Source organism: Zingiber officinale, chromosome 8A, assembly GCF_018446385.1.
Source record: "Zingiber officinale cultivar Zhangliang chromosome 8A, Zo_v1.1, whole genome shotgun sequence".
NCBI classification, from domain to species: Eukaryota; Viridiplantae; Streptophyta; class Magnoliopsida; order Zingiberales; family Zingiberaceae; genus Zingiber; species Zingiber officinale.
In genome coordinates, this window is record NC_056000.1 from 13,519,371 (window position 1) to 13,544,830 (window position 25,460).

At 34.5% G+C, this 25,460-nt stretch overlaps 2 protein-coding genes across 2 annotated transcripts; one reads left to right on the forward strand and one right to left on the reverse strand.

Moving 5' to 3' along the window:
* The first annotated feature begins 3,483 nt into the window (after positions 1-3,483).
* LOC122012583 (NAC transcription factor 32-like) lies at positions 3,484-5,005 on the forward strand. Its single transcript, XM_042569171.1, has 3 exons — positions 3,484-3,821; positions 3,943-4,229; positions 4,313-5,005. The coding sequence occupies exons 1-3, from the start codon at positions 3,560-3,562 to the stop codon at positions 4,736-4,738; spliced, it is 975 nt and encodes a 324-aa protein (XP_042425105.1). The 5' UTR covers positions 3,484-3,559; the 3' UTR covers positions 4,739-5,005.
* A 91-nt stretch (positions 5,006-5,096) lies between these two features.
* On the reverse strand, positions 5,097-14,912 carry LOC122012582 (probable apyrase 1). The gene is made up of 9 exons (XM_042569170.1): positions 14,339-14,912; positions 13,812-13,940; positions 13,658-13,714; positions 13,442-13,534; positions 7,113-7,318; positions 6,766-6,854; positions 5,886-6,103; positions 5,617-5,806; positions 5,097-5,541 (listed from the first exon to the last, which is right to left on the reverse strand). The coding sequence occupies exons 1-9, from the start codon at positions 14,528-14,530 to the stop codon at positions 5,429-5,431; spliced, it is 1,287 nt and encodes a 428-aa protein (XP_042425104.1). The 5' UTR covers positions 14,531-14,912; the 3' UTR covers positions 5,097-5,428.
* Between the last annotated feature and the right edge of the window lie 10,548 nt (positions 14,913-25,460).

The following is a 25,460-nucleotide window of genomic DNA, read 5'->3' on the forward strand; positions in this document are numbered from 1 at the left end:
TCAACCGGCGATCTTGCGACCGATCTTGCTCCGACAAAGCCTAAGATCCAGACTAGCAGCATAAATGGGCCAGGGCTCGTTAAGTGGTTATAATTGAGAGTAGAAGAGTAATGGGCCCATTTTCAGTTAGGCACGATTAAGTAATGTCCTTGAATTCATTTTCCAATATATATTATTTGCTAACATTTTAAAATGAAACATATTTAATAAATCATAAATCAATTTAAGTAATTAGAAGTATTTAAGTTCAAAATTTTATAATAAAATAGAGAGAACAAAAACGAAGCCAAGGCGATTCCTATGCTAACAATTTGTCACGTGATGCAAAATTGGTCAACATGTTTGACCACTTTCAGTTGAAGTTATTGACCGCATATATAATTTCTTGATTTTTCTCTATGGAATTCTACCAATTGTTAGAACCAACATTTTGACTACTATCTTCAATTAATTAGAATATTGGTAGGTAGAGAAAGAAAAATATCATAGACTAAAAATACCACACAAACAAAATTAAATCTTAAAATTAATTCAAAAGAAATTAAAACTTATAAGAATTTGATAAATATTTAAAAACTACGGGGGAAATTGAAAATTGAATATGAGAGGAGTAATTTATGGAAATTAAATAGTCAAGGCGGCTCATATGATTTAATTAATTAATCACTTAGTGAACTTAAAAAAAAAAGACAAAAATTATAAGGACACTCATCATTTACAAAATAGTTAGATGGATACCTCTTTTTCAATTAAAGTTAAATCGACATCCCATTTAATATGAATTGTCCGAAATATCCACACTTCATGTTTAATTCAAAAAATCCCTATTTTTTAATAGAGTTTAAATTTTGAACCCTGTATAGAAGCTAACAAATAGCTTTTACAACATATAGAAGTTTATTACTTGCTTATACAATAATATCATTATATTATTTTAATTTTACTTGTTAAAATAATATTTTAACAACAAAACAAATGATGGGGAACCCCATGATACCCACTACTTTTCTAGCCGTGTAAAAGCTAGCATATAGCTTCTACAACATATAAAAGTTAATGGTTATCTTCTACAAATGATTTTATATTAGTTTGATTGTTTCTCTAAAAGTGATACCTTGTTAAAACAATATTTTAATAAGCAAAACAAATAATGGAGACTCTATGACATTCGTTACATTTCAAATAAACATTATGTAAAAGCTACATGCTAGCTTCTACAATAATTATTTTATGTCATTTTAGTTTTGATTTTGCTTCTCTAACCATGATAATTTAGTTAAAATAATATTTTAATGAACAAAACAAACGATGGGAATTCCATTACAACCACTATATTTCAAATGAATATTATTTGATTACGATCAACCAAGTAAAAGGTAGCATCTCGCTTTTACAACGTGTATAAGTTACTTGCTAGTTTCTACAAAAATGACTTTATGTCATTTTGATTTTTATTCTTTGAGAGTCATAGTTAAAACAACATTTTAACAAACAAAACAAGCAATGAATACTCCATGACACTCATGACATTTCAAATTGACATTATCTAATAATGATTGTTCGTATAGAAGCTAGCATGTAACTTCTATAACATGTAGAAATTGATTGTTAGCTTCTACAACATGTAGAAACTAGTTGCTACGTACTATAACATGTAGAAACTAATTGCAAACTTCTACAGTAATGATTTTATATTATTTTGATTTTAATTTTGATTCTATGAGAATGATAACATGATATGATAATATGATTAAAAAAAATTCATGGTTAAAATAATATTTCAACGAACAAAATAAACGACGAAGACTGCATAACACTTACTATATTTCACATGAACATTTTTTTATCATGATCAATAGTATAGAAGCTAATAGTACACAGCTGTTACAATATATAGAAGTTTCACATGAATATTATTTGATAATCAATAATGTAAAATTTAACAAGTAGTTACTATAACGTATAAAAGCTAGCAATTAACCCATGCGGCTATGGTTCAAACTCTTAAATTCAATTCAAAAATCTATAATTTTTCAATGAGAAGTAAAATAAGTGTATTTCAGATAATTAATATTAAATGGGGATATGCATATAACTTTAATTTAAAATGGGACATTCATCTTAAAAAATTTTAAGAAAATGATAAAGAAAAAATTGTCTTAAAATCCCTAATCACAATTTAAATTTTACATGTTGTCCCCGTTAAAAAAAAAAATTTATTTCCACTCTCTAACCAAATATAATAGATATCAATTTACCTAATTGCTCCTAATTTTTTAGATAAAAAAGTCCAAAATAAAATATAATTATTCCTAAATTCAGCACATTAAACTAGAAAATATATTAGATTCTATTTAAATGTTGCTCAATTTGATAGAAAATATACTAAATTGTGTTAAATTTAAGAGAAATTATATTAAGTAGGGAAAAAGTTATGCTCAATTTGATAGAAAATATAATAGATTCAAGTTTAAATGTGCTCAATTTAAAAGTAATTATACCTCATTTTAAATTTTTTTTACCTAAAAAAAATGAGGGGCAATAAGGTAACGATATTTACATATAGAGAATTGAAACAAATAAAAATATACAAGGTTCTCTTTAAATTATTTTTAATTTGATGAAAAATATACTAGATTCTTTTTAAATTGTGCTAAATTTAGAAAAAATTATATTAAGCTAGAAAAAACATGCTCAAATTGATAGAAAATATACTCAATTCAAATTTAAATGTGTTAAACTTAAAAGAAATTATACCTCATTTTAATTTGTATCTAAAAATATGAGAGACAATTAGATAATGATGTTTATAGGTAGGGAGTTAAAATAAATAAAATTTTATAGGGAGCCGAATTTTTTTTTTTTTTGTTGTAACATGTGAACTGCATACCAAATTTAAACAGTGATTGTTTTAAGACAATTTTCCAACGATAAACGTCCATTTAATTATTATAAAAAAAATTTAAAAAAAAACCAGTCTACTCTATTCAGCTATAAATAAAATTAGAAATAAAATTTTGGAAAATTTAAGGTGTGTTTTGTTTGCTTATATTTTCATTTCATTTTTTAGAAAATAATATTTTTTTTTTATTTTCCTAAAGATGATTTTTCTACCGTTTGAATTTTCTTAGAAAATACTCTCTTTATTTATAAAAATAAACCTCGAACGTGTTTTTTATTTTCTAAAAAATAATATGAAAAATATAAATCAAACGTCCTCTTGGAAAATTCAACACAATTGAAGACTTGGATGGATTCACAGGAAAGTACGTGGGAAGTCGATTTGAGTCGCAAAGAGCCGGCGGCCGCCCGCCGTTTCCGCCGTTCTCCGCCAAAATCTGGTGGGTGCATACCCATCTACGTCCAATCCAGCACGTGCAGAATAGACGATCGAATACCTAGCAAGTGACGTCACCGTGACAACGACAACTCTAGCCGTAGGCCCACGACTTTTATATATTGGCAGCATTTGCCAATCTCATCTTCCACCTCCCTGCTTTTGCGTCAAACCTCGTCTGGAAATATTGCCTGCGGACCAGAACCAGCTGGAAAAGTATTCATGCACGTGCCCCAAGCGACGCCCGCCGCTTTAAATTCAAGAGTTACCAACGATGGGAACCCTGGAGATCAACTCAAATCGATGAGGAGGAGAAGCGTCGACACCGAGGCGGGCCTGCAGCTGCCTCCCGGGTTCCGCTTCCACCCCACCGACGACGAGCTCGTGGTGCACTACCTCCGCCGGAAGATCGCCGGCCACCGCATCCCTGCCCCCATCATCGCCGAGGTCGACCTCTACAAGCACGATCCGTGGGACCTTCCAGGTGGGCAATTTCGATCGAACACCTAAAATTGTCATCCTTTTTCTTTCTTTCTTTCTTTCTTTCTTTCTTTCTTTCTTTCTTTCTGCCTAATTTAATTTCTTGAGTGTGTTTGTGCGAGCAGAGTTGGCTTTGTATGGGAGCTCAGAGTGGTATTTCTACACGCCGAGGGATCGGAAGTACCCCAATGGTTCCCGACCGAACCGAACCGCCGGGAGAGGGTACTGGAAGGCCACCGGAGCTGATAAACCGGTGTCGGATCCGGGGAGTAGCGGCCGGATTTTTGGGATAAAGAAATCTCTGGTCTTCTACGAAGGCAAGGCACCCAAAGGGGTCAAGACTGATTGGATCATGCACGAATACCGCCTGATAGATTCCGATCAAACAGCGAACAAGAAAGGCAGCCAAAGAGTACGTCTCCTATTCAATTGTTTCATCTTTATGATCAAATACTTTAGCAAGCCATGAAACCAACCAGAGTTTGCGTTGTGCAGCTGGATGAGTGGGTCTTGTGCCGCTTGTACCATAAGAAGAACAACTGGGACAAGATGCAGAAAAAGCGAGCAGCTGCATCCTCTGGAACAGCAATGGAGTTCTCATTGAACTCTACCGAAGAAGCAAGGTCAGACAGTCTCTGGACTTCGGAATCTGATGTCGAATTTGGAGATCGAATTCAGCCTGCAAGGATCAACCCATCTCACGGCGTTTCTAAAGTAATTCATCATCAGGGAAGAGCTGCCGATCCCATGATAAGCAACCTTCAAATACTGGAAAGAATGAAAGAAGAGACGGATTGGCTCATGGACTTGAACCCTGAAGGAATTCAGGGTTCTATGGCAACACTTGGATCGGCATCTGAAGCTAATGTCTCAAATCAGTATTATTGTTCCACTTCAAGTATGCTGCCATTTTGGAATTAGGGAGGGGCACATTCATTTGTTGTGTACATTGGCTAGTGATCCGTACACCTTCATGAAGTAAAATATGAGAATAACAAGAGAGTTGGAGAGGAATTATTTAAGATTCTGACGTCAAATACCATAAAATTTATTTGTTTGTATTCTCACTTCACAGAGGATGGTAGAATAGATCTATATTGTTGTAAAGCATTTTGTTGGCATTCTAAGTATGATTTTATTTTGATGTAATATAATGATAGATGCAAGAACTTCAAAATGTTTCAAGCCTGGAACGAGAGCAATTTAACATTTGTAGCACACGATTTGTTAGCATTCCGAGTATGATACTTATTTTTGATGAATATAATGATAAAAGTAATTCAAAATCTTTCAAACTAGAGCAATTTAACTACAATCACTAGAAACATGGATGAATATCAAATGTCACCTCAACGTTACACCGATAATAAAATGAGTGGTTAGCATGGATAAATCAAATCCAAAATAAAGGGAAAAAAAATTGTGCTTCTTTAAAAATGTCCATTGCATCCTCAGATAAATCTTAATCCTCCGAAGCAGCAGGAGTGGCAATGAATCAGGGCAAAAACAGACTCGGTCACCAATACTGAAGCTGAATACCCATCAAGCATATGATAGAATCAATTATGCAATTGCGACCCCGCATCACATGTGATGCTCCAAGGGCGTTAACTATCGTGCCGATGCAACTTCAATGGCACTACCCAGTGGCCATGCTGCCTCAACAAAGGCATCGCCGTACTTCACCTTCTTTACCAAAGTGATCTTTTGATGTGGATCTAGAGCTGTTAGATCATACAAGAAAATTAGTAATTGCACAAGCTCATGACTAGAGATCAGTGTCGCAAGGTTTAACATACCGAACCCATCTACAAGCAACGTAAACTGGTACACTAGATCCATGCACAAATATGGGAGATTCTCATAGTGGACTCGAGGATACGTCGCTTTTGCATCATTAAAATTCAGTTTGCAAGCGCGCTTTGCAGCGTCCTCAAAATCTTTCGGTTTAACTATCGCAGCAAGTACTTGGTGATCGACAAAGCCAGCCTGAGAATGACAAAAAGAGCATTTGATAAAAAGAACCAATTGATAATCTTAGGCAGAAAGGATCTGTCAAAGATGATACCTCAATAGCCCTATCAAAGAAAAAGGATGCAACAAATAGGTTTTTCTGACCGTCTCCACCTCCACCATTCCAAACGCCACCAAATGTACACTTCATGTGGAGACATTTTGGTTCATCCATGTTGAGAGCTTTAATAACATCACTCCTGCATTTTGGAAAGCTAGCACCAGAAGCTGAAGAAGCTGCTTTGTATTTTTGATTGCCATATTCATACGATCCTTTAAGAAAACAAAACGATGAATTAGAAAACTACCAAAAAATCTTCACATCCAAAAGCTGGCTTAAAATTTGGCAAACTAAGATTTTAGTCACAAACCATCTATTTTCAAAATATAAGGCTGTTATTGCTGACTAGCCCAGGAGATTGAGCGACAACTTCATATCTTAGGTTGACATCTAAACAGTATATAGATTGAGGAGAGTGGGTAATCATGAACTAAACACAATTTTATAAAAAAGAAGACATTACGCTCAGTTTCTCAAAACCAGTACATAGTGAACACAAAATGAACAAGATCTCACTCCAGCCCTCTGAATCATCCATTTTAGGACTCCTAAAGATTCAGATTTGTTACCATAAAAGACAGAATTCAGGTCGTAAAACTGAAACCTGCCACGAATATCTATAGAATATTAGTTTGTTTTAATATGCAGGAACGCGAATAAAAGATGGCACAAACAAAGCAGAGTGTCACGCTTAATAAAACATATTGTAAGGAACAGACTAGTTTCCTTAAGGATATGCACAACAAGTTTCTGATATGAAGGCATGTCTCTAAAGAAAATGTGTGAAGAAACGACTCGCAGACAACCCTAAAAAAAATAAGAACTTTGGAAATAATATGGAAGGTGAAGTACAGGGTGAGTGACCTCAACTTACCATTATAACCTTCCAAAATGCAGTTATTGTACCCATCACCAGCATTAAGAATCTCTGCACGAGCAGCCAATAGACCATAGTGCAAGTAACTACATAGGCAGGAAATCACATCAACTCTAAATTTATAGAATGAAGAAAGTAGTTCAATTATGATTATATTTTAAACCTGTCCAAACAAACTGCTACCATGAAATCTGAAAATTTGATACCAGAACAAAAGAAAGAGCTAAGATGTCTCTTGGAAAACAATACTAAAATGAGAACCATAAAATGACAAGATTTGGTTGTACAAGAAAATTTTAATTTTAAAAATCATTCTCATATATCTTCTGACAAAGATGTCAAACCTGTGAACATAAAGGTAATAAGTTGTTCCCTTCAAGAAGAGTTGTTGCACATACGAATCTTCTCCATTTGAAACTTTTGGAGCAGTTGCAGCATCATTTTCTGAAATAGCATATGCCATTTGAACAGATCCACCTCCTAGATCAATTACTCCAACAGTATCCTGGTATGAATTTCCTAATTTCCCCAGCAGATAATTGACAGTGACCTACATAAATGAACTTTTTCATCATGAAAAGGATCCATAGCATAGTCTATTCAAAAAAGAAACACTCCTAAATTCATATGTCAATAGTTAAATCGTGAGGAACAGTGAAGTGTGTAGGGGAAAAAAACTCAGGAAAAAGTTCAACATGAGTCAAGGTCATAAGTTAACTGACAGAAGTATTTCCTGTTCAAGATCATAGAACCATCACTAGCTTCATAATGAATAACTTTCCATAATTTGGGATGGCCATCACAAGTCCAACTTGGGATATAATCAAATCAACATCAGCAAAACAAAGCAAGTATACTAATGTGAACCACTGTCTCAGTAGTCAGTATGCAAATTGTACTTTCAAACTTTTGAAGTATGTCCAACGGTGCCTTTACTAATGTTGGATGTCTGATCTATATTCTTTTCGTTCACCAGTATGCATAGTTGAATTAGTCAAATTAAACCTCTATTTCCTTGCTCATGGTGGCTGGAAAATATCAAGCACGTAGGATGATAGTATAGTCAAAGATTAGAATCAGGTCCAACACAAACGCAGCATTGTTGAATCCAATTAAGAGATCTGATAGATCAGCTAGAACTGTAGTCAAGGTTGGTCGTATTATAGGATAAAAACTCTAAACTAATCCAGTTATATATCAACATTATTCAATCTCATTTCACTTAGTTATATTTTATTCCTACACTAATGACCAATGATATATTATCATTTATCAGCCTATAAGTATATTTACACAAGGCAAAACTCTAGCATCATATTAACTAGTTGCACAGTTCAGGATTTTGGATCATCAAACTTACTTTATTTAAGAAATTAAACTATTATAGCTTCAATCTTGAGTCACTTGAGATTCTATCAGAAAATTACAGCCAGCTCACTAGCAGCAATATCAGTAAAGATGTATCACTGTGGTTGATTTAGTAGGTAAAATAACTCAATTTGATCTGATATGATGGTTATCCTCTGGCAATCGGTGGAAAATGTTTGTGCCAGATAAAGATGGCTGGAAAAAAAAAACTCTTTTCTTACTTTACAAGAGATAAAGGAAAAAGTTTGGAATCAATCGTCAATAGAGGCTTGGAACAGACAACATAATAAAAGGACACAAGGGAAATTTAAAGGGCCTAGCTTCTATAAGTTTCTTGTTGACAATAAGTCAAGTGTGAAGAATCTCTGTAACATTTTAATGTCCAATTCCTTGAAGAGATCTCTTAAGCAATTTTATCAAATTTCTACTTTAGTCATCAGTGGATCAGCCATTATCAAGAATGCAAGGACCCATGGCGACAAATTGTTAAAAAAAAAAAATCACTTATTGGATAAATTCCACGAATTAATCTACCTTAACTATCTTATATATTTGTATCAGATATCAGTTATATATTTATTTGTTGGATTGGATCTACGAATCATTCTACCTTTTATGTCAGATATCCATATCAGACATTATTTAATTTTTAACAGATTGAATGATTTGTAAATAGGTGATGTACCAATTAGTCAAATTAACAAGTCCCGAACCAAGTTGAAAAATTATTTATTTGTTATATTAATTCTAAAAATCAAATGGGCATTGGTGCAACGGTAAAATTGTTGCCGTATGACCTGGTCACAGGTTCGAGTGGCGAAAACAACCTCTTGCAATCCATACAATAGATTCTTCCCTGACATTGGCGGAAGTTCGTGCACTCGGTTGCCTTTTATTAATTCTAAAAATCAATATATGCAGTGCAAAATAGTCAATATATTTTATAGATAAAAGAAGTTTAATTAAACAAATAGTTAAAAGACAATTGACTTACAAAGCATATGACCTCTAGATTGAGAATATATGTTATACGATTATTAAACTAGCAAATACAAATTAATTCATAAGTTGACACTTTAGTCGACTAAGCCAATAATATCACAATTTTGGAAAATTGAATAATTTTACATGGATTGCATATAGGACTTATTGGAGTAATTGCCAACAATATACAACAATAACAACAACAACCAAGCATTATCCCACTAGGTAGGTCATTTATATAGATCTTTTTATGCCATTAAGCTCTATTTTCTACTATATCATTATCTATACTTAAATAAATTTTATCTTATTTTATGATTGCTAACCAAGTCTTTTTTAATCTTCCTCTTTCTCGTTTGATATGCGTGTTTGTCATAGTTTCACATCGCCTAACTGGATCATTTATTAGACATCTAAGTACATATTCATACCATCTTAAACGTGTCTCTCAAAGTTTTCCCTCAATAGATGCAACTCCGACTCTCTCTCTAATGCGCACATTTCTTATTCTGTCCATGCTCGTATGTCCACACATCTATCTTAATATCTTTATCTCTGCAACTCTCATTTCCTGCTCATGTGCTTGAGTCATAGTCCAAAATTCAGCTCCTGTGATTTTGTAGAAATTTCCATTAATTTTTAGAGGAACTTTATGGTCACATAAAACACCCGACGCTTTCTTCTATTTCAACCATCCTGTTTGTATTCTACGTAAGACATTTCTCTCAATCCCTCTATCGTTTTGCAAAAATGATCCTAAATATTTAAAACTCTCGGTTCTAGGCAACTCATCATCTCCTATCTTAACAATTGTTTCATTACGTCTAATATTGCTAAATTTAAATTCCATATATTTTGTCTTTATTCTATTAAGCTTAAAACCTTTTCCTTCAAGTGTTTTCCATCAAAATTCTAGTTTAACATTTACTCCTCAACGTGTCTCATCTACCAAAATAATATTATCTGCAAACAACATACACCAGTACCGTGTCATTGAATGCATGTAGTGAGTTCGTCCATATTTAGTGTAAAAAGATAGGAACTTAAAGATGATCCTTGATGCAACCCTATCTTTATTGGAAATACTTCAATTACTCTGCTTGAAGTCTTTACTCTGGTCGTTACATCTTTATACATATCCTTAATTAGTTCAATATATGTTACGCTAATACCTCTCTTTTCTAGAATTCTCCATATAATTTCTCTTGGGACTCTATCATAAGCTTTTTCTAAATCAATGAATACCATATGTAGATTTTGTTTTTGCTCCAGATATTTTTCAATTAATTGTCTAAGAAGATGTATAGTTTCTATTATCGACCTTCCAGCATGAACCCAAATTGATTTCAATCATTGAGGTCTCCTTCCTTAATCTTTTTTTATTACTTTTTCCCAAAGTTTCATGATATGACTCATTAGTTTAATACCCCTATAGTCTGCACAATTTTATACGTCTCCCTTGTTCTTATAGGAATTAGAATACTTATCCTCCATTGATCAGATGTTTTTTTCATTTTCAATATCATGTTAAATAATTTTGTAAGGCATTCAATACCTTATTTCCCTAGGCACTTCCATACCTCTATCGAAATATCATATGGTCCAACAGTTTTCCATTGTGCATCCCATTTAATACTTGTTCTACTTCTGATGTTTGAATTCTACGATAAAAATTTAAATTTATATATTCATTTGACTTACTTAAATTACCTAAGTTAAGTTGGTCGCATAAACTTTCATTAAAAAGTTGATGAAAATACCTCCTCCACCGCTCTTTTATTTCTCCATCGTTTACTAGTAACCTATTATATTCATTTTTAATACATTTTATTTGAATAAAATATCTTATCTTTCTTTCTCTCACTTTAACTACTCTATAAATATCTCTTTCCTCTTCTTTTGTATCCAATTTTTAATATAATCGTTCAAAAGTTTCATTCTTTGCTTCATGCACTACTTTCTTAGCTTTTTTCTTGGCTATTATATATTTTTTTAAGTTTTCCTCGTTCTTACAAATATATAATTCTTTATAAGTTATTTGTTTTTCCTTCACTTTCTCTTGTACTTTCTTATTCTATCACCAAGATTCCTTACTTAGTGGTGCATATCCCTTTGACTCACCGAGTATACTTTTAACTACTATTTTCAATTTAATATCAACTTATCTCATGTCGTATTAGAGTTACCGTATAATTCACTAATGTTTCTACTCCTACCTTTTTCTTAATATATTTTGCTTCCCATTTTTTAACTTCCACCAATTAATTTTAAGAGTCGTGTATATATTTTCTTTCTATTGATACTATATTTGAGGCATATATTCAACATTACTAACCTATGTTGGGTAGTTAAACTTTATCCAGGGATGACTTTGCAAACTTTACAAATCTTTCTATCCTTCTTCTTAACCATAAGAAAGTAAATTTATAATTTATTATTCCCACTTTGAACATGACTAAGTATTCTTCTCTTCTTAAAAAACGTATTAGCTAATATAAACTCATATGTTATCTCAACATCTAATATAGTTTCCCCTTTCTCATTTCTCATTTCAAACCCATAACCCTCATGCACCCTCTCATATTCCTCATTTTTCACTCTAACATGCTCATTTAGATCACCTCCTATTAAAATCATTTCATTTTTTTTTTAACATTTCATCTATGTTATTCCAAAACCTTGATTTGGTAGCTTCATCTAATCCTACTTGCGGTGCATATACACTAATTATATTCATAGTTTCTTTCGTCACTATTATCTTAAGAGCTATAATTCTATCCCCTTCTAACTACTACAACTTCATCCTTTAACGAACTATCTACAATAATACCCACTGCATTTCTTGCTTTACTCTTTCCTGTGTACTATAATTTAAAACCCGAGTTCTCTATCATCTTTGCTTTCTCGCCTATCCATTTTGTCTCTTGTACACACAAAATTCTAATTCTTCTCCTAATCATCGTATCTACTACCTCCATTGATTTACCAATATGGGTTCTATGTTCCATGTTCCAAATCTTAGATTATTAGTTTTCCTATCATATTTGTTCTTATCCAACCTATGGTGTAAGAACTCTTGCTTATTTAACACGACAATCAAATTTTCATGGAGATGTAGCGGTCATTGCCGATACGTTACAATCGAACCCTACAACGCGAACTCTTGCATATTTAGCACTACACCCGCGTTCTGGTGATGTAGCGGTCCTTGCCGAGATGTTATAGTCAGACCCTGCAACGCATTCCTTCCTTTAAGAGGAACAACCTAGCATTAGCACAATAGTTTAATAGATTCATTCATTGAATATTTATCATAGTTTGAACGCTAGCTAACAACCTAACGCAACTCTCCTCCTTTATCTGGGCTTGGAACCGACATGATTGGTACACAACAAGTATCAGTGTTCTATACTAAAGATGGAAAACTGCTCTTCCTTCTTTTAGGAAGTAGATTATGCAACACATAGTTGGGTCTGCTTTCAAGATGGTTCGACAGACTCAGAAAGTTGCAAGGCATGTCTACTGGAACAATCTATTCTAGTTTATCAGGTACATGATATTATTCATTAACTTCTAAGATTAGGTTTATCCTTGTGGTAAAAAAATTACTGTGTTATTCGCAAGGGCATAAACTGCAAGGCCTACAACAGTTTGAAACTATGCCTGATTCATATATCTTCTACCTCATATATCAAACAGGTAGTTAATCCATATAAGAAAAATACAATTGGTTTTCCCTGGTTCTCCAGAAACTTTTGCTGACCGGATAAACAGAGTTACTATGTTTCCGACAAAAAACAAGATATTAGAATTCTATCAAGCAACTAGTGAATAAAAGAAAGAAAATATACGTGTTTTTTAAGAAAGGAGGATTACTCAAACTTAAAAGCACTCTTCATGAAGCACAATAAAACTGAAGTAGTGCAAATAAGACGTGACAAAAACAATCATAAAGAAGCAAATCCTTATCTGTCTACATTGATTTAACTAGACAACATCAACTACTACAACTGTATGTTCCATGTATTTGGGATCAATATCTATATGCAAGGTCATATAACTAGTCATTTTTATCTCTTTCAATATCTAATGGAAATTTATGATATTTCCTTCACCAACTCTAAGTGACTTTACTTTTCCAATTATACATTCATCCTTTTAGCATTCCCATAACAACTCTAATCTTTTCCTCATGTTATATTATAAGAAACAACCTAACTACTAGCAAATACTGCTGAATGAGTGAAGTTTCAGCTATATGAGGAAGAGACAATAGTTCTATAGAAATACACAGACAATAAAGTATATTTAAATTATATACCCACTGAAAGGCACCTTCCTGAGTTCCATCTAGAACAGTCACCCAATCTGACTGGAACTTCAGCGAGCTCTTTTGTTGCAGGAGATCTCTGACCTGGATGTGAAGGTTGACAATGAAACCATACGAAAAAAGAAAAAAAAAAGAAAGAAAAAAGAGGGCAAAAACAAAAATGAAATTATGAAGCAAGAATCCCACGATATGGCATAAGAAACTCACTGCTTGCAGAATATGTTCTGATGTTACTTCTCCTAATGCTCTCAGACCTGCTGTGGCCTGCATAAGGATCATATGTAGACAGCCATGAACAACAGCAAGTGCGCAGTTCATACTACAATGTTCTTTAAGCTCCAATAGCCTCAATATGGTTTACCCCAACTCTGACAGGTGTTGCTGGTCTCAATGCAACAGGAATAGCGCTTTCGGCTTTCTTTAGCAATGGAGTAAGCGACTTAGCAGCCTCCTGAGGATCCTTAGCATAAAAACTCAAGCCTGGTTTTAGCTGCATGTGCAACAAACGGAAACTTCATTGTTTGGAGAAACAAAAGGCAACAGGTACTTTCCAGAATGTATAACTAGTTCTTTAGACAACGAGAGTAACAAGAAGGCATGTATCTCAACTATCTGAGTTCGAGCACATTGATCTGTCGAACCCATTAATTTCTATGCAATATTATCGTTTGCAATACCACTTTCTAGCCTCACGACGGAAGCAGTTAAATTTGACTGTTTTGGAAGTTGACAACACGACTATTGCAGCAATCCATCAGATGGATATGAGACAAACCACTTTGTGTGTGTGTGTGAGAGAGAGAGAGAGCAGATAATCGAGGCACATGCCAAGTACTCATTGCTCACCAGAAATGAGAAGAAGAAAAAAGGCGTCATTTTCATGCATACCTGATCGAAGAGCTCAATTTCGTTGCCAACGTGAAGTAGATCAAGATTCTCGTCGAAGCAATAGACATGAACCCTACTTCCCGAACTTCCCGCATCGAAGATAACAGCATAACTCTTCGATCCGACGACGCGTACGCCGCTTCCAGGAACTTCTTTCCTCCCGGGGTACGCAATGGGAGGAGCACGGGGCATGAGGTAGAGAACAAAGGAGACGAGAAGAAGGGGAACGGAGAAGGTGAGGATGACGCCCCGGAATCGATGGATCCGGTCCCGGAGGGACTCTTGGCGAGCGCGTTTCACTCTGGAATCATGACCGTCTTGGGAAGGGGCGGGGTGTAGGAGATCCGCCGCCGACGGGGACCGGCACCGTATCTGGCCGTTGGATGGCGCCGGGGGCGGCGGCTTCAGCGATGCCTCCAGCCGCGGCTCCAGCTTTGGCCACCGAAACAATTCACAGAGAAGGAAAAGAAAGGATGAGCTCTACCAAAGGAGAAGAATTTTCGATGGCGACGAGGTCGATCGCTCTCCGACTCCACCCTCTCGATGGACACGAAACGGAAGAAGAGAGGTTAGAGTTGGGGTTCGAGGAAAATTGTAATACTATAAGGGTTTCGATGCAAAGAAAACATACGGTCACGCGTGCGGGTGCGCATCTGGCTTGACGTCACGAGAGAGAGTGGTGTGGAACCGTCGGATGGGAACAAAAGTCGGAAAATTGTGACGATTGACGCCGTTGGATTGACCTAATTGGCTAGAGTATAATTACGAAGTCGAAGGCTTTTTCCAATCACGAGGCAGGTAGAAAGGTGGGCAAAGGTTTTTAAATTTCGTTGGTAATTTGATTTTACATTTCAAAAGTTATCACGTTTCCTTTTCTTTTGGTTATTATTTAACTTTTCTTTTGAAATCAAAGCGCCCAAATTTCATTCTTCGTGTATTTGATTTCAACTACGGACTTTCTTTTGCTAATTTAGATTAACATTTAATCTCTTCTATTTTTTTCACTCCTATTTTTTTCTCATTTTCTTCTAAAATTATTTATTTATTTTTTACTTTTAATTTTAAATTTTTAATAAAAATTTAAAAATAATTAAGAAAACATCAAAAATATTTTTTAAATTTTTTTAACATCTTCTATTTTTAATATCTAATTATAAAAGAATAATAAAATAAATAAATAAAGCTAATTTTATTAATAGAAATAAAAATAAAATAAAATAAAAATTACCTTGGTGCTTAAATACCAACATTGCTGGGGTGCTGGTTTCTTAAAACCAACACCTTAGTGTAATGAAAGTTTTAAATCATTTTGAGCATTGTTAGGAGGGCCTTAAAACGGTAAGCGAAGGTTTATTTGGACTCAGATTTACCTAATAAAACACATAGAATTTGGAATGAGTCGGATTAGAGCTCTCTAGATCCATCAATAAATTTTGACCAAAACCCATTGATATATCTAAGGGACTAGATTTCTAAAATTTTGAAATGAGATGGAAGTGTGGAGTGTGCAAAAGGTAAATATGGTAAGAAATCTTGGTTTTGAGTCTCCTACATGAAGTTATAGGCTCATATCAATTGGCATAAAGTTTAAAACTTTCTAAATCTTTCGAGCAATGCTGAGAATTTTTTACAATGATAACGGAAGACACCCTTGGACTCCAAGAAAATATAGAAACATACAAGAGTTGAAATGAGTTTGTTCAGAGTTCTCTAAATCCATCAATAGGTTTTGACCAAACTTATTGATTAATCTAGATGACTTTGATTTTTAAAATTTTACAATGAGATAAAAGTGTGGAGTGTGTAGAAGTATATATGATATTCAATCTTGGTCCAAATACGCAGAAGCGAAGTTATGATCATGTGCCAACTAGTACAAACGGTGGTGTTGATTTTCGAAGACCAACACCATACTGGTGTTGATCTTCAAAAACCAGCACTATAGTGATGTTGGTCTTCAGAAACCAACACCATAATATTGGTTGTGGGTGAAGCATATGAGAAGCGGTGACCTGCTCGATAACGTTCTCAATTGTAGAGAGGAGCACGATGACAAGCTTTTGCAGCAACACTAGTTGCTGCCTTCGCCACCATTGCAACAGCAGGTCGGCTGGAAGAACAAAAAATGCTACTACGGTAACCAGATCCACAAAATGGAAACATAAGCGTATCACTCAATGATCCCCTCACCTCTATTTTTTTTCTTCCAACTGTAAACTTGAAATAGATGAAAATTATAATTTATTTTAGATAAAAAGAAAACATGAATAGATATGAATATTCGATATGATTCAATCTTAATGATTGAATAGGTTGTTTAAGGAATGTCACATCACATGCTTTTAGAAACTCATCCTCGTGCTCCTCTCTATAGCTGAGAACATCGTCGAGCATGTCGCTACTTCTCATATGCTTCACCCACAACCAACATTGTGGTGTTGGTTGTTGGGACCTTGACGTTCGCTAGAGGGGGGGGGGGTGAATAGCGTCTCACCCAAATCGTCGTTTCCTACGCTTGTTAGTGCACAGTGGAAACAAAAATACTAACAAACAAAAGCAAAGCTAACCCTAGAAAACAATAAACAAGAAGCAAACCCAATGACATGTTGTTTAACGTGGTTCGGAGATGAAGCTCCTACTCCACGGCTGCCCGTAAGGTGGACGATCCCGATCCGTCGGTGGATGACTCCCCGGAAGACCTCCAGCTAGCTCGTGTAGCTCCTAATGGGTGGAGAAACCTCGCCACAAACTCTCACCAAGGACTCTTGAGAAGCTAGGGCACTGGTAGACTACTAATAGGGGTTAACCACCTCTATTTCGTCAACTTTAACCAAGCTTCCAATGCTTGGTTATATAGGCCACGGGTTCAAAAAATCTCGCCTATCAGTCGACTGCTAAAACATGCAATCGACCGTCCTTCGTGAAAATTCGATCGTTGCAGCCCAACGGCTCGATACCAACTCTCTGTTCACTCCCAGTCGACTGCCCCAGTCGACTGCACCAGTCGACTGCACCAGTCGACTGATGAAACCATCAGTCGACTGCTACAGTACTACTACAGTACTGCTACAGTAAACCCTAATTCTAGGATTTTACCTCGAGTACATTCACTCAACACTCGTTCTCGCCCGACTAACCTAGACCTAGCCTTCTAGCCTCCTTCATCAGCCTTGCGTCCCTCGGATGCCTTCCCATCCTTCACGTCTTACCTTCTGGAGCTTCCATCGGCCTTGTCATTGTTGTCGGGTCTTCCTTTGCCAAGAGATCGTGCCTCCGGGACTTCATCCATTGCCAAGTCACACTTGGACTTACGTTGCCAAGACTATATACTTGGACTTACACCGCCAAGACTCATCCTTGGACTTTCCTCCTTTGCCAAGATCACACTTGGACTTTCCTTGTTGTACATGTATCCTGCACACTCACAATGCATATCAAATACAACAATAAACCTAACTTAAACCTTTGCCCAAACATCAAAACTTAGGGTACCCAGATTGCTCCAACATTGGTTTCTAAAGATCAACACCACTATAGTGCTAGTCTTCGGAAACCAGCATCATGTTATATCGTGAGCATGTGAGAGAGAGAGAGTGAATCATGTGATTTTGAAAACGTTCTTTACTTTTAAAAATACCAAATTTGTAGAGGAAATAAAACTAGGGAATAAAAGTAAGAAAATAAAAAGACAAGCACTAACACAAGTAATTTTTTACTTGCTTCGGAGCCTTTGATGACTTCTACTCCAAGGCTTATACTCGTTGAGTCCTTTCATTAGGCAATCACTATCAGTTCAAAAATGAGTTACAATATTTGAGTACACGAACTGTAAAATGAAAGATTACTGACAAGAAGAAGGTATGAATATAATTCCTTAATCGTAGATTGTCGGAGCAACTTTTCAGGATCGTCGGAGCCTTCTCGAAGCAGTGCACAAAAACAAAAGTTGTAGCAAATGTTGTGTTTAAGCTGCTGGTCGAAGCCTCCTTTTATAGCCCTTTCCGGGTGCTTGGACTGTATTGACGTAGCGAGCTCTCGTCGAAACTTCATCCCTGAAGTTTATCCACCTCCGGGCGCCTGGACCCCTCCCAGGCACCCAAACCCCTCTCAGCGCCCGGATCCCCTCCGGACGCCCGGACCCCCTTCGTGGGTTTTGTCAGATGTCGCTCTCCAACTCAACTTATGGATGAGTTTTGCTTATCCGGGTGCCTGGAGCAGCTTCGAGTGCCCAGATTGCCAGCGTGCCTGGCCAGGCACTCGCCAGCCTCATTGAGGCTGGTCCGAGCGCCCGGACAACTCTTTCTCGTCTTTATTTTTTCTGCAAAAAAGAGTTAGTCCAGACAACCATAATATATTTATCCTGTAAAATAAAGTTAGCATATTAAGAATATGATCGATTTATGACTTAGATCCTATCTTTCTAAGACCAGGATCTAGTCATGGTTTCAGTTTAGACTTCCTAAATGTCTCTAAGCTAGATTGCGCCTATAGTCCTATCGGGACTTGTCCTTATTGGATCTCTCTTCTCCAGTGACTTACCTTACTTACCATTTGCAGACTTCCTTGATGTCAGGTCCTTTGACCCACTGGAACTTCCTGCCATATTTCAATCAATCTGGACTTCCTCCTGCCAGATCTCAACCGATCTAGACTTCATGTCATCTATCAACCTAGCTAGACTTCCTTCTACCAGATCTCAACTAATTTACACTTCGTGTCAACTATCAACTTAGCTGGACTTCAGTTTGGTGTTCCGATCCTCTAGACCCAACAAGTTCTGCACACTTGGTAAAAAGGTTTGACAAACAACACATCTAACTTCAAATATCATATATCAAAACTTGATTATCAGTGCAACTTGCACCAACACATCACAATATTAGTTCTGACCAACACTCTGTGTTAGTTGGCAGATGATTATAAGTTCACCTATGTGTATTAGGACTAGAATTGGATACCATATATATCTTCTACATATTTCTCACTTCCAACTCATTGTAAAATTTAAGAAATTTAAGTAGTCTAGGTCCATCAATGGATTTTGATCAAAATCCATTATGGACTGAGATCTCTGATCGGACTCATTCCAACTCTTGTACGTTTCTACAGTTCCCTAGAGTCCACGAGTGCCATATGTTATTATCGTAAATGATTCTCAGCATTGCTCATAAAGTTTAAAAAGTTTCAGACTGTATCAATAAACACAGGCCTATAACTTCATGTAAGAAACTCAAAATCAAGACTTTTCATCATATCTACCTTCTACACACTTCCATTTTATTACAAAAATTTCAGAAATCCAAGTTATCTGGTCGAAACTCATTGATAAACCTAGAGAGCTCTATCGAACTCATTCCAACTCCTGTAGATTTCTACAATACCCTATAGTCCAAAGGTGTCCTCTGTTATCATCATAAAATATTCTCAACATTACTCGAAAGGTTTAAAAAATTTTAGATTTTTGTATCAATTGCCACGGGTCTATAACTTAGTGTAAGAGACTCAAAATCAAGATTTTTCACCATATTTCCCTTCTACACAATCACAGCTTCCATCTCGTTTCAAGTTTTTAGAAATCCGAGTCCTCTAGGTTCACCAATAGATTTTGATCAAAACTTATTGATGAACTTAGAGAGTTCTGATCGGATTCATTCTAACTCCTATATGTTTATTAGATGAATTCGAGTCCAAATAAGGTCTCATTTATTCTTTTAAGGCTCTCCTAATAGTGTTCAAAATGATTTAAAACTTTTATGATATTGTGGTATTGGTCATCATAAACCAGTACCACAGCAATGTTGATATGCTACAAGTCCTTTGCGAGCTCCATAGTAAGAAATTATATATTCTGCCAAAGAAAGTCCTCCACATAAATCACTTTAAATGGATAAATCAATTATTTGTCCTTGGGGATCCGACATTAATCCTCTTATACCCACTAATTGATGTATTTGAGATGCATTTCCTCTAGCTCCCAAAAAGGACATTATATGTACTGGATTAGAAGGATCAGTCATATGAAAAGTAGGATTCATTTATTCTCTCAAATATTTACTTGTAGAATACCATTTCTCAATGGATTCATGTAATTTTTCTACCGTGTGTACATTCCCATAATGATGGTGTTCTCTAAAATAAAATTTTGTTGTTCGGCGTCTTGGACTAACCATCCCTTCGAAGGGATTATTAAAAGATCATCAATTCCTAATGAAATAGATGTAGCAGAAGCTTGCTAGAACCCCGAAGTTTTTTTTTGATCCAAGATATGTGATGTGTATGTCATTTCGAAATGATCGATTAACCTGCTAATAAGTCGTTTCATAGCAGTTCCATTTATCACTTTATTGTAAAAGACCGGATTAGCCCATTTTGCCATAAGTACCTCTTTTCTTATATTTCTTCTGCTAAGTAGGATTTGACAATGGACCTAAGTCAATGATTCAAAACTTTGTTTTCTTAATCTTGATTCACATAGAAATTTAAAAATTAGAATACTAGTGAAATTTGGGAGACCTGAATTATCTTAGGCATTAGGTACAAACATCGTCTAATCTAAGAAATTAGATTAGATAGCATATGAGTAAACTCGACAAAAACCCTGTATGACTTCTTCTAATTCTCTATAAAAAGAAATATGACTAAGAATAGTTTGAATGTATATAGAACATATTTCTTTTATTATACTTCCTACAATTAGATAGTGCTCATAAATCTCATGATAAGTGCATAAAGATTCATATTGAACTTCGATGGGAACTTCACTTGAACCAATGGCACGTTGATCTTGTCTCCATCGGAGCCACAAAGGACTATCTAAACTGATTCTTTTCTATCGATAAGCTCCAAGTGCATCATAGGAACTAAAAAAATAGAGTTCTTTTTTTCTCGTATACCTATAATTATTATTATGATAATCAACTTTTTTTTTGTAGTTTCCACTATTATATGGATTATACATATTTTCACAAATACCTCAACGATTTTTGATTGTTAATCAATAGAGTTCAATAAGTATGTCTTGAATTGGTACAGAAATAGGATCCCCAATAGCTAGAGACAAGAGATTCATATGAGAAAACATAAGTAAACGAGCCTCTAAAATTATTTGATGAAAATGAGGTATAAATCTCATTAAGATATATTGAATTTGATAAGTTCTAATTATTGGACATCTGTTAAATTTATCAAAATGGTCGATGAAAATTTTCATAGAATTATATCAATAGAACTAAGATTCTAGATTATAAAAATAAATAAAAAATTATGGGTATAATATATACCATAAACCTTAAATCAATTAAAATGTTTTATTCGGAACTTTATTAGTTCAACTCAATTCAAATACAATTTAAAACTTTTTAAATTATTTTCATGTCTTTAAATTTTGTCAATTTTATTTTTCTAAAATACTTTTAGTTATTGCCAATCAAATTTAGGGATTGAAAAAATAACTGAAAATTTGATGTATTACATATCGAAACAATTCAGATTCTTTTGTCCTTTATCCTTGGTCTCCTCTTGAGCCATTATGTGATTTTTGTTAGTTAATTCTAGGAAAATGTACCGATTTCACTGTACAAAAATTTTTTATACAAGTGTCGAACCTTTTCTTAAATAATATATTGTGTTCTTTAGAAGTTAAATTAGGAATCGCAGACGGAACTTAACATCATTGATTCCAAATTTAACTTATCTGTTCTTAATGGTTTAGATTTGAATCGCAAGCGGAAATTAACACTATTGATTCAAATCCACCTATATATGTTATTAATTCCATTAAATATTAATTTCCAAAATTGGCTTCCAGGACTGCATGGCGAGGCACATGACTTTCTTGGATATGGGAGCAACCACCATCGCCTAGACAAAGCCTTTTAAGGAAAGCTAATATTTAATTTCCTTAAATAACTCTTGGTTAACCAAAAGAAACAATCGAATCACAAATTCGAAAAAGAAGAAAACACAAACTCGAAAAACTAATTCGAAAAACTAGATCTAATTGTCTCTTGTATTTAGAATTCTTACAAAGAAAATAACTAGTATGATGCGGAAGAAAATTACTAGTTATACCTTCTCTTTGTAAGCTAATGACCTCGAGATCTTCTGTCGTATTCCTCGCCTCGCCTTGGACGTCGTGTGGGCGACGATTCTCCAAGATGAACACCACCCAAAAGCTTCTTCCTCTTCTTCTAAAATCCGACCATCACCACCGCCAAGGAGAAGAGAGCAAAAGGGAAAAGAGAAGGGAGACGACCGACGACACCAAGAGAGTCTCCAAGCAAGAGAATAAGAGTTGTATCTCATGAAGCCTCCCCACCCCTTTTTTTATATTAGTTGCCCAAGGCAAATAAGAGAAGAATTTTTACAAAAATTAAAATCTTCCTCTAGCTTTTCCTTTTCTCTTTTAATTTTTCTTTTCTTTCCTCTTGATTGAATCAATCACCAAAATTAATTGATGATGATCTATAAGAGGAAAAGAATTTTTATTTTTTAATAAAATTTTACAAGAAAAATTCTTATAAAATTTTACAAGAAAAATTCTTATAAAATTTATAAGCTCTCTTTCCTAAAGTAGGAGTTAAAAAAGGAAAGCTCTAAAAATTAAAACCATGTTTTAAAATTTAAAACTTCTCTTATAAAATTTCCTTTTTTAACATGGTGATAGAAAATTTTAATTTTAAAACTTATCTTCCCTTTTTTTTCTTAAACCATGAGGATGGTTAAAAAAAGGAAAGTTTTAAAATTTTTAAAACTCTCTATTAAAACATGTGACCTAATTCAAATAAGGAAAGTTTTAAAAATTAAAATATCTCTTGTAAAACTTATAGTTTTCTATAAAGAGAAGATTTTAAAAATTCAAAACAACCCTCCTATTTGAATTAATCTTGGTCGGCCCCTACAAGCTTGGTCACCAAACAATAGGGTCGACCCCTATAAAGAGGATATGGCCGACCCTTGCTTGGTCACCAAGTATTGGGTCGGCCCCCTTCTTGGACACCAAGATGGGTCTTTCTTTGGATGAACTTGAGGCTTTAATGAGGCTACGACAGGGACCTAGAGGAGAAATTGGTTTTGACCTTCCGATGAGCTTGAGTATCCCGTGCTCGCCCCGAACACACAACTCAAGTTTATCGATAATAACTCATTCCACTAGAGAGTTATTATCACACTACCGCACCAATCCCAAATTACATTATGGGCTCCTTATCATGAGTGTGTTAGTCTCCCTGTGTTTAAGATAACAAATGCCCACTAATTAAGTAAGTTACTGACAACTCACTTAATTAATATCTAGCTCCAAGAGTAGTACCACTCAACTTCATTGTCGTGTCGGACTAAGTCCACCTGCAGGATTTAACATGTCAATCCTTATGAGCTCCTCTTGGGGACATTTTCAACCTAGATAACTAGGACACAAATTCCTTCTATAATCAACAACACACACTATAAGTAATATCATTTTTTAATTTATCGTGCATATTGATTTATCGAGGTAAACCTCACCCTTTGATAAGTTAAAGAAATAAATATTAAATATATGTGCATGTTATTATATTAGGATTAAGAGCACACACTTCCATATATAATAACTAAGGTTTTGTTCTTTTATTAAGTCAGTACAAAAAGAACTTACCTAAATGGTCATACTCAATACACTTTAGAGTGTATCAGTGTAATTTATTAATCAAGACAAACTAATACTTAATTGCACTACGACTATTCCGATGGTTTGTTCCTTTCCATCTTAGTCGTGAGCAACTGTTTATAATTTATAAAGAACCGTCAACATGATCTTCTGTGTGTGACACCACACACCATGTTGTCTATTATATAAATTAATTGAACAATTACATTTAACAAATAAATGTAGATATTGACCAATGTGATTCTTTTATTTCAAAAATAAATGTTTACAAAAGCTAGCTTTTAATATACACTCCAACAATTTTGATGTCTTTCATCTAGTGAATTCATCCGAAAAAACTGACATCTAAATTGTCTCAATTCCGTGTATAAATTATAATTTTTTAAACATTTTTTTACCTTAGAATTTAATTGGTTTTTTTTCAGGGATCAAAGTTGGAAAAAAAAACCCAATTAAATACATTGATAAGGTAAAAAATATAAAAGAAAATTATAATTTATGCACGGAATTGAGACAATTTAGATGATAATTTTTTCGGATAAATTCATTAAATAAAAGACATTGAAATCGTGTAGTGGATCAAAAGGAGAACAGGGGATCTGAACGGGGTAAACAGTGAAAAGTAGGGCACTAAGCGATGCCAACCTTCTCAGTCCTCGAAAAAATCCAATTAAATACATTGATAAGGCAAAAAATGCAAAAAATGCAAAAAAAAAAAAAAAAAATTATGCACGGAATTGAACTAATTTAGATGGTAATTTTTTCGGATGAATTCATTAGATGAAAGACATCGAAATCGTTTAGTGGGTATATTGAAAATTTTAATACAGTATTAAATCATAGCAAAAAGTTTTTGTATGATATCGATATTCAATTTAAAAGTTCGGTATTTAGTATATCATACCGATATAAAATTTCAATATAAATGGTATAGGATTCAGTATAGGATTTATGCTATATCGAAAATTAGTATATGGATATTTTAGTATACTGAAATTTTGATACAGTATCGATACAATCAACTTAAAGGTATTGATGTGTTTGGTATTATAAGATCTTTTTATTAATAAAATTATCAAAAAGGGTATAATACTATTAATAGAGGATTTTGAGATTTTTATTAATAGAGGGTTTTGGGCGAATTTTTGCACCGGGGGAGAGAAAATTGGAAAAAGGCTTTGGCCGAGAAGATGACACAGCGTTGGAAGAAAAGTCGGCGGAGATAAAAAGATATTAGACTTATAAAAATTTATGGAGGATAAGATGAAGATTTATGAAATTATATAAGGATATTTTAGAGAAAAAAATTATTAAAATAAGATCTTTTTAAAAAAAGTAGAGTCTTTCATACTTTTTTAAAAACAGCTTATAAGTTTCAAAACAACTTATTTTGACAGCTTATAAACTGTTTGAAAAAAAATTTACCAAACAAATTTGAAGAGCTTATAAGCTACAAAACAACTTATAAGATATTTT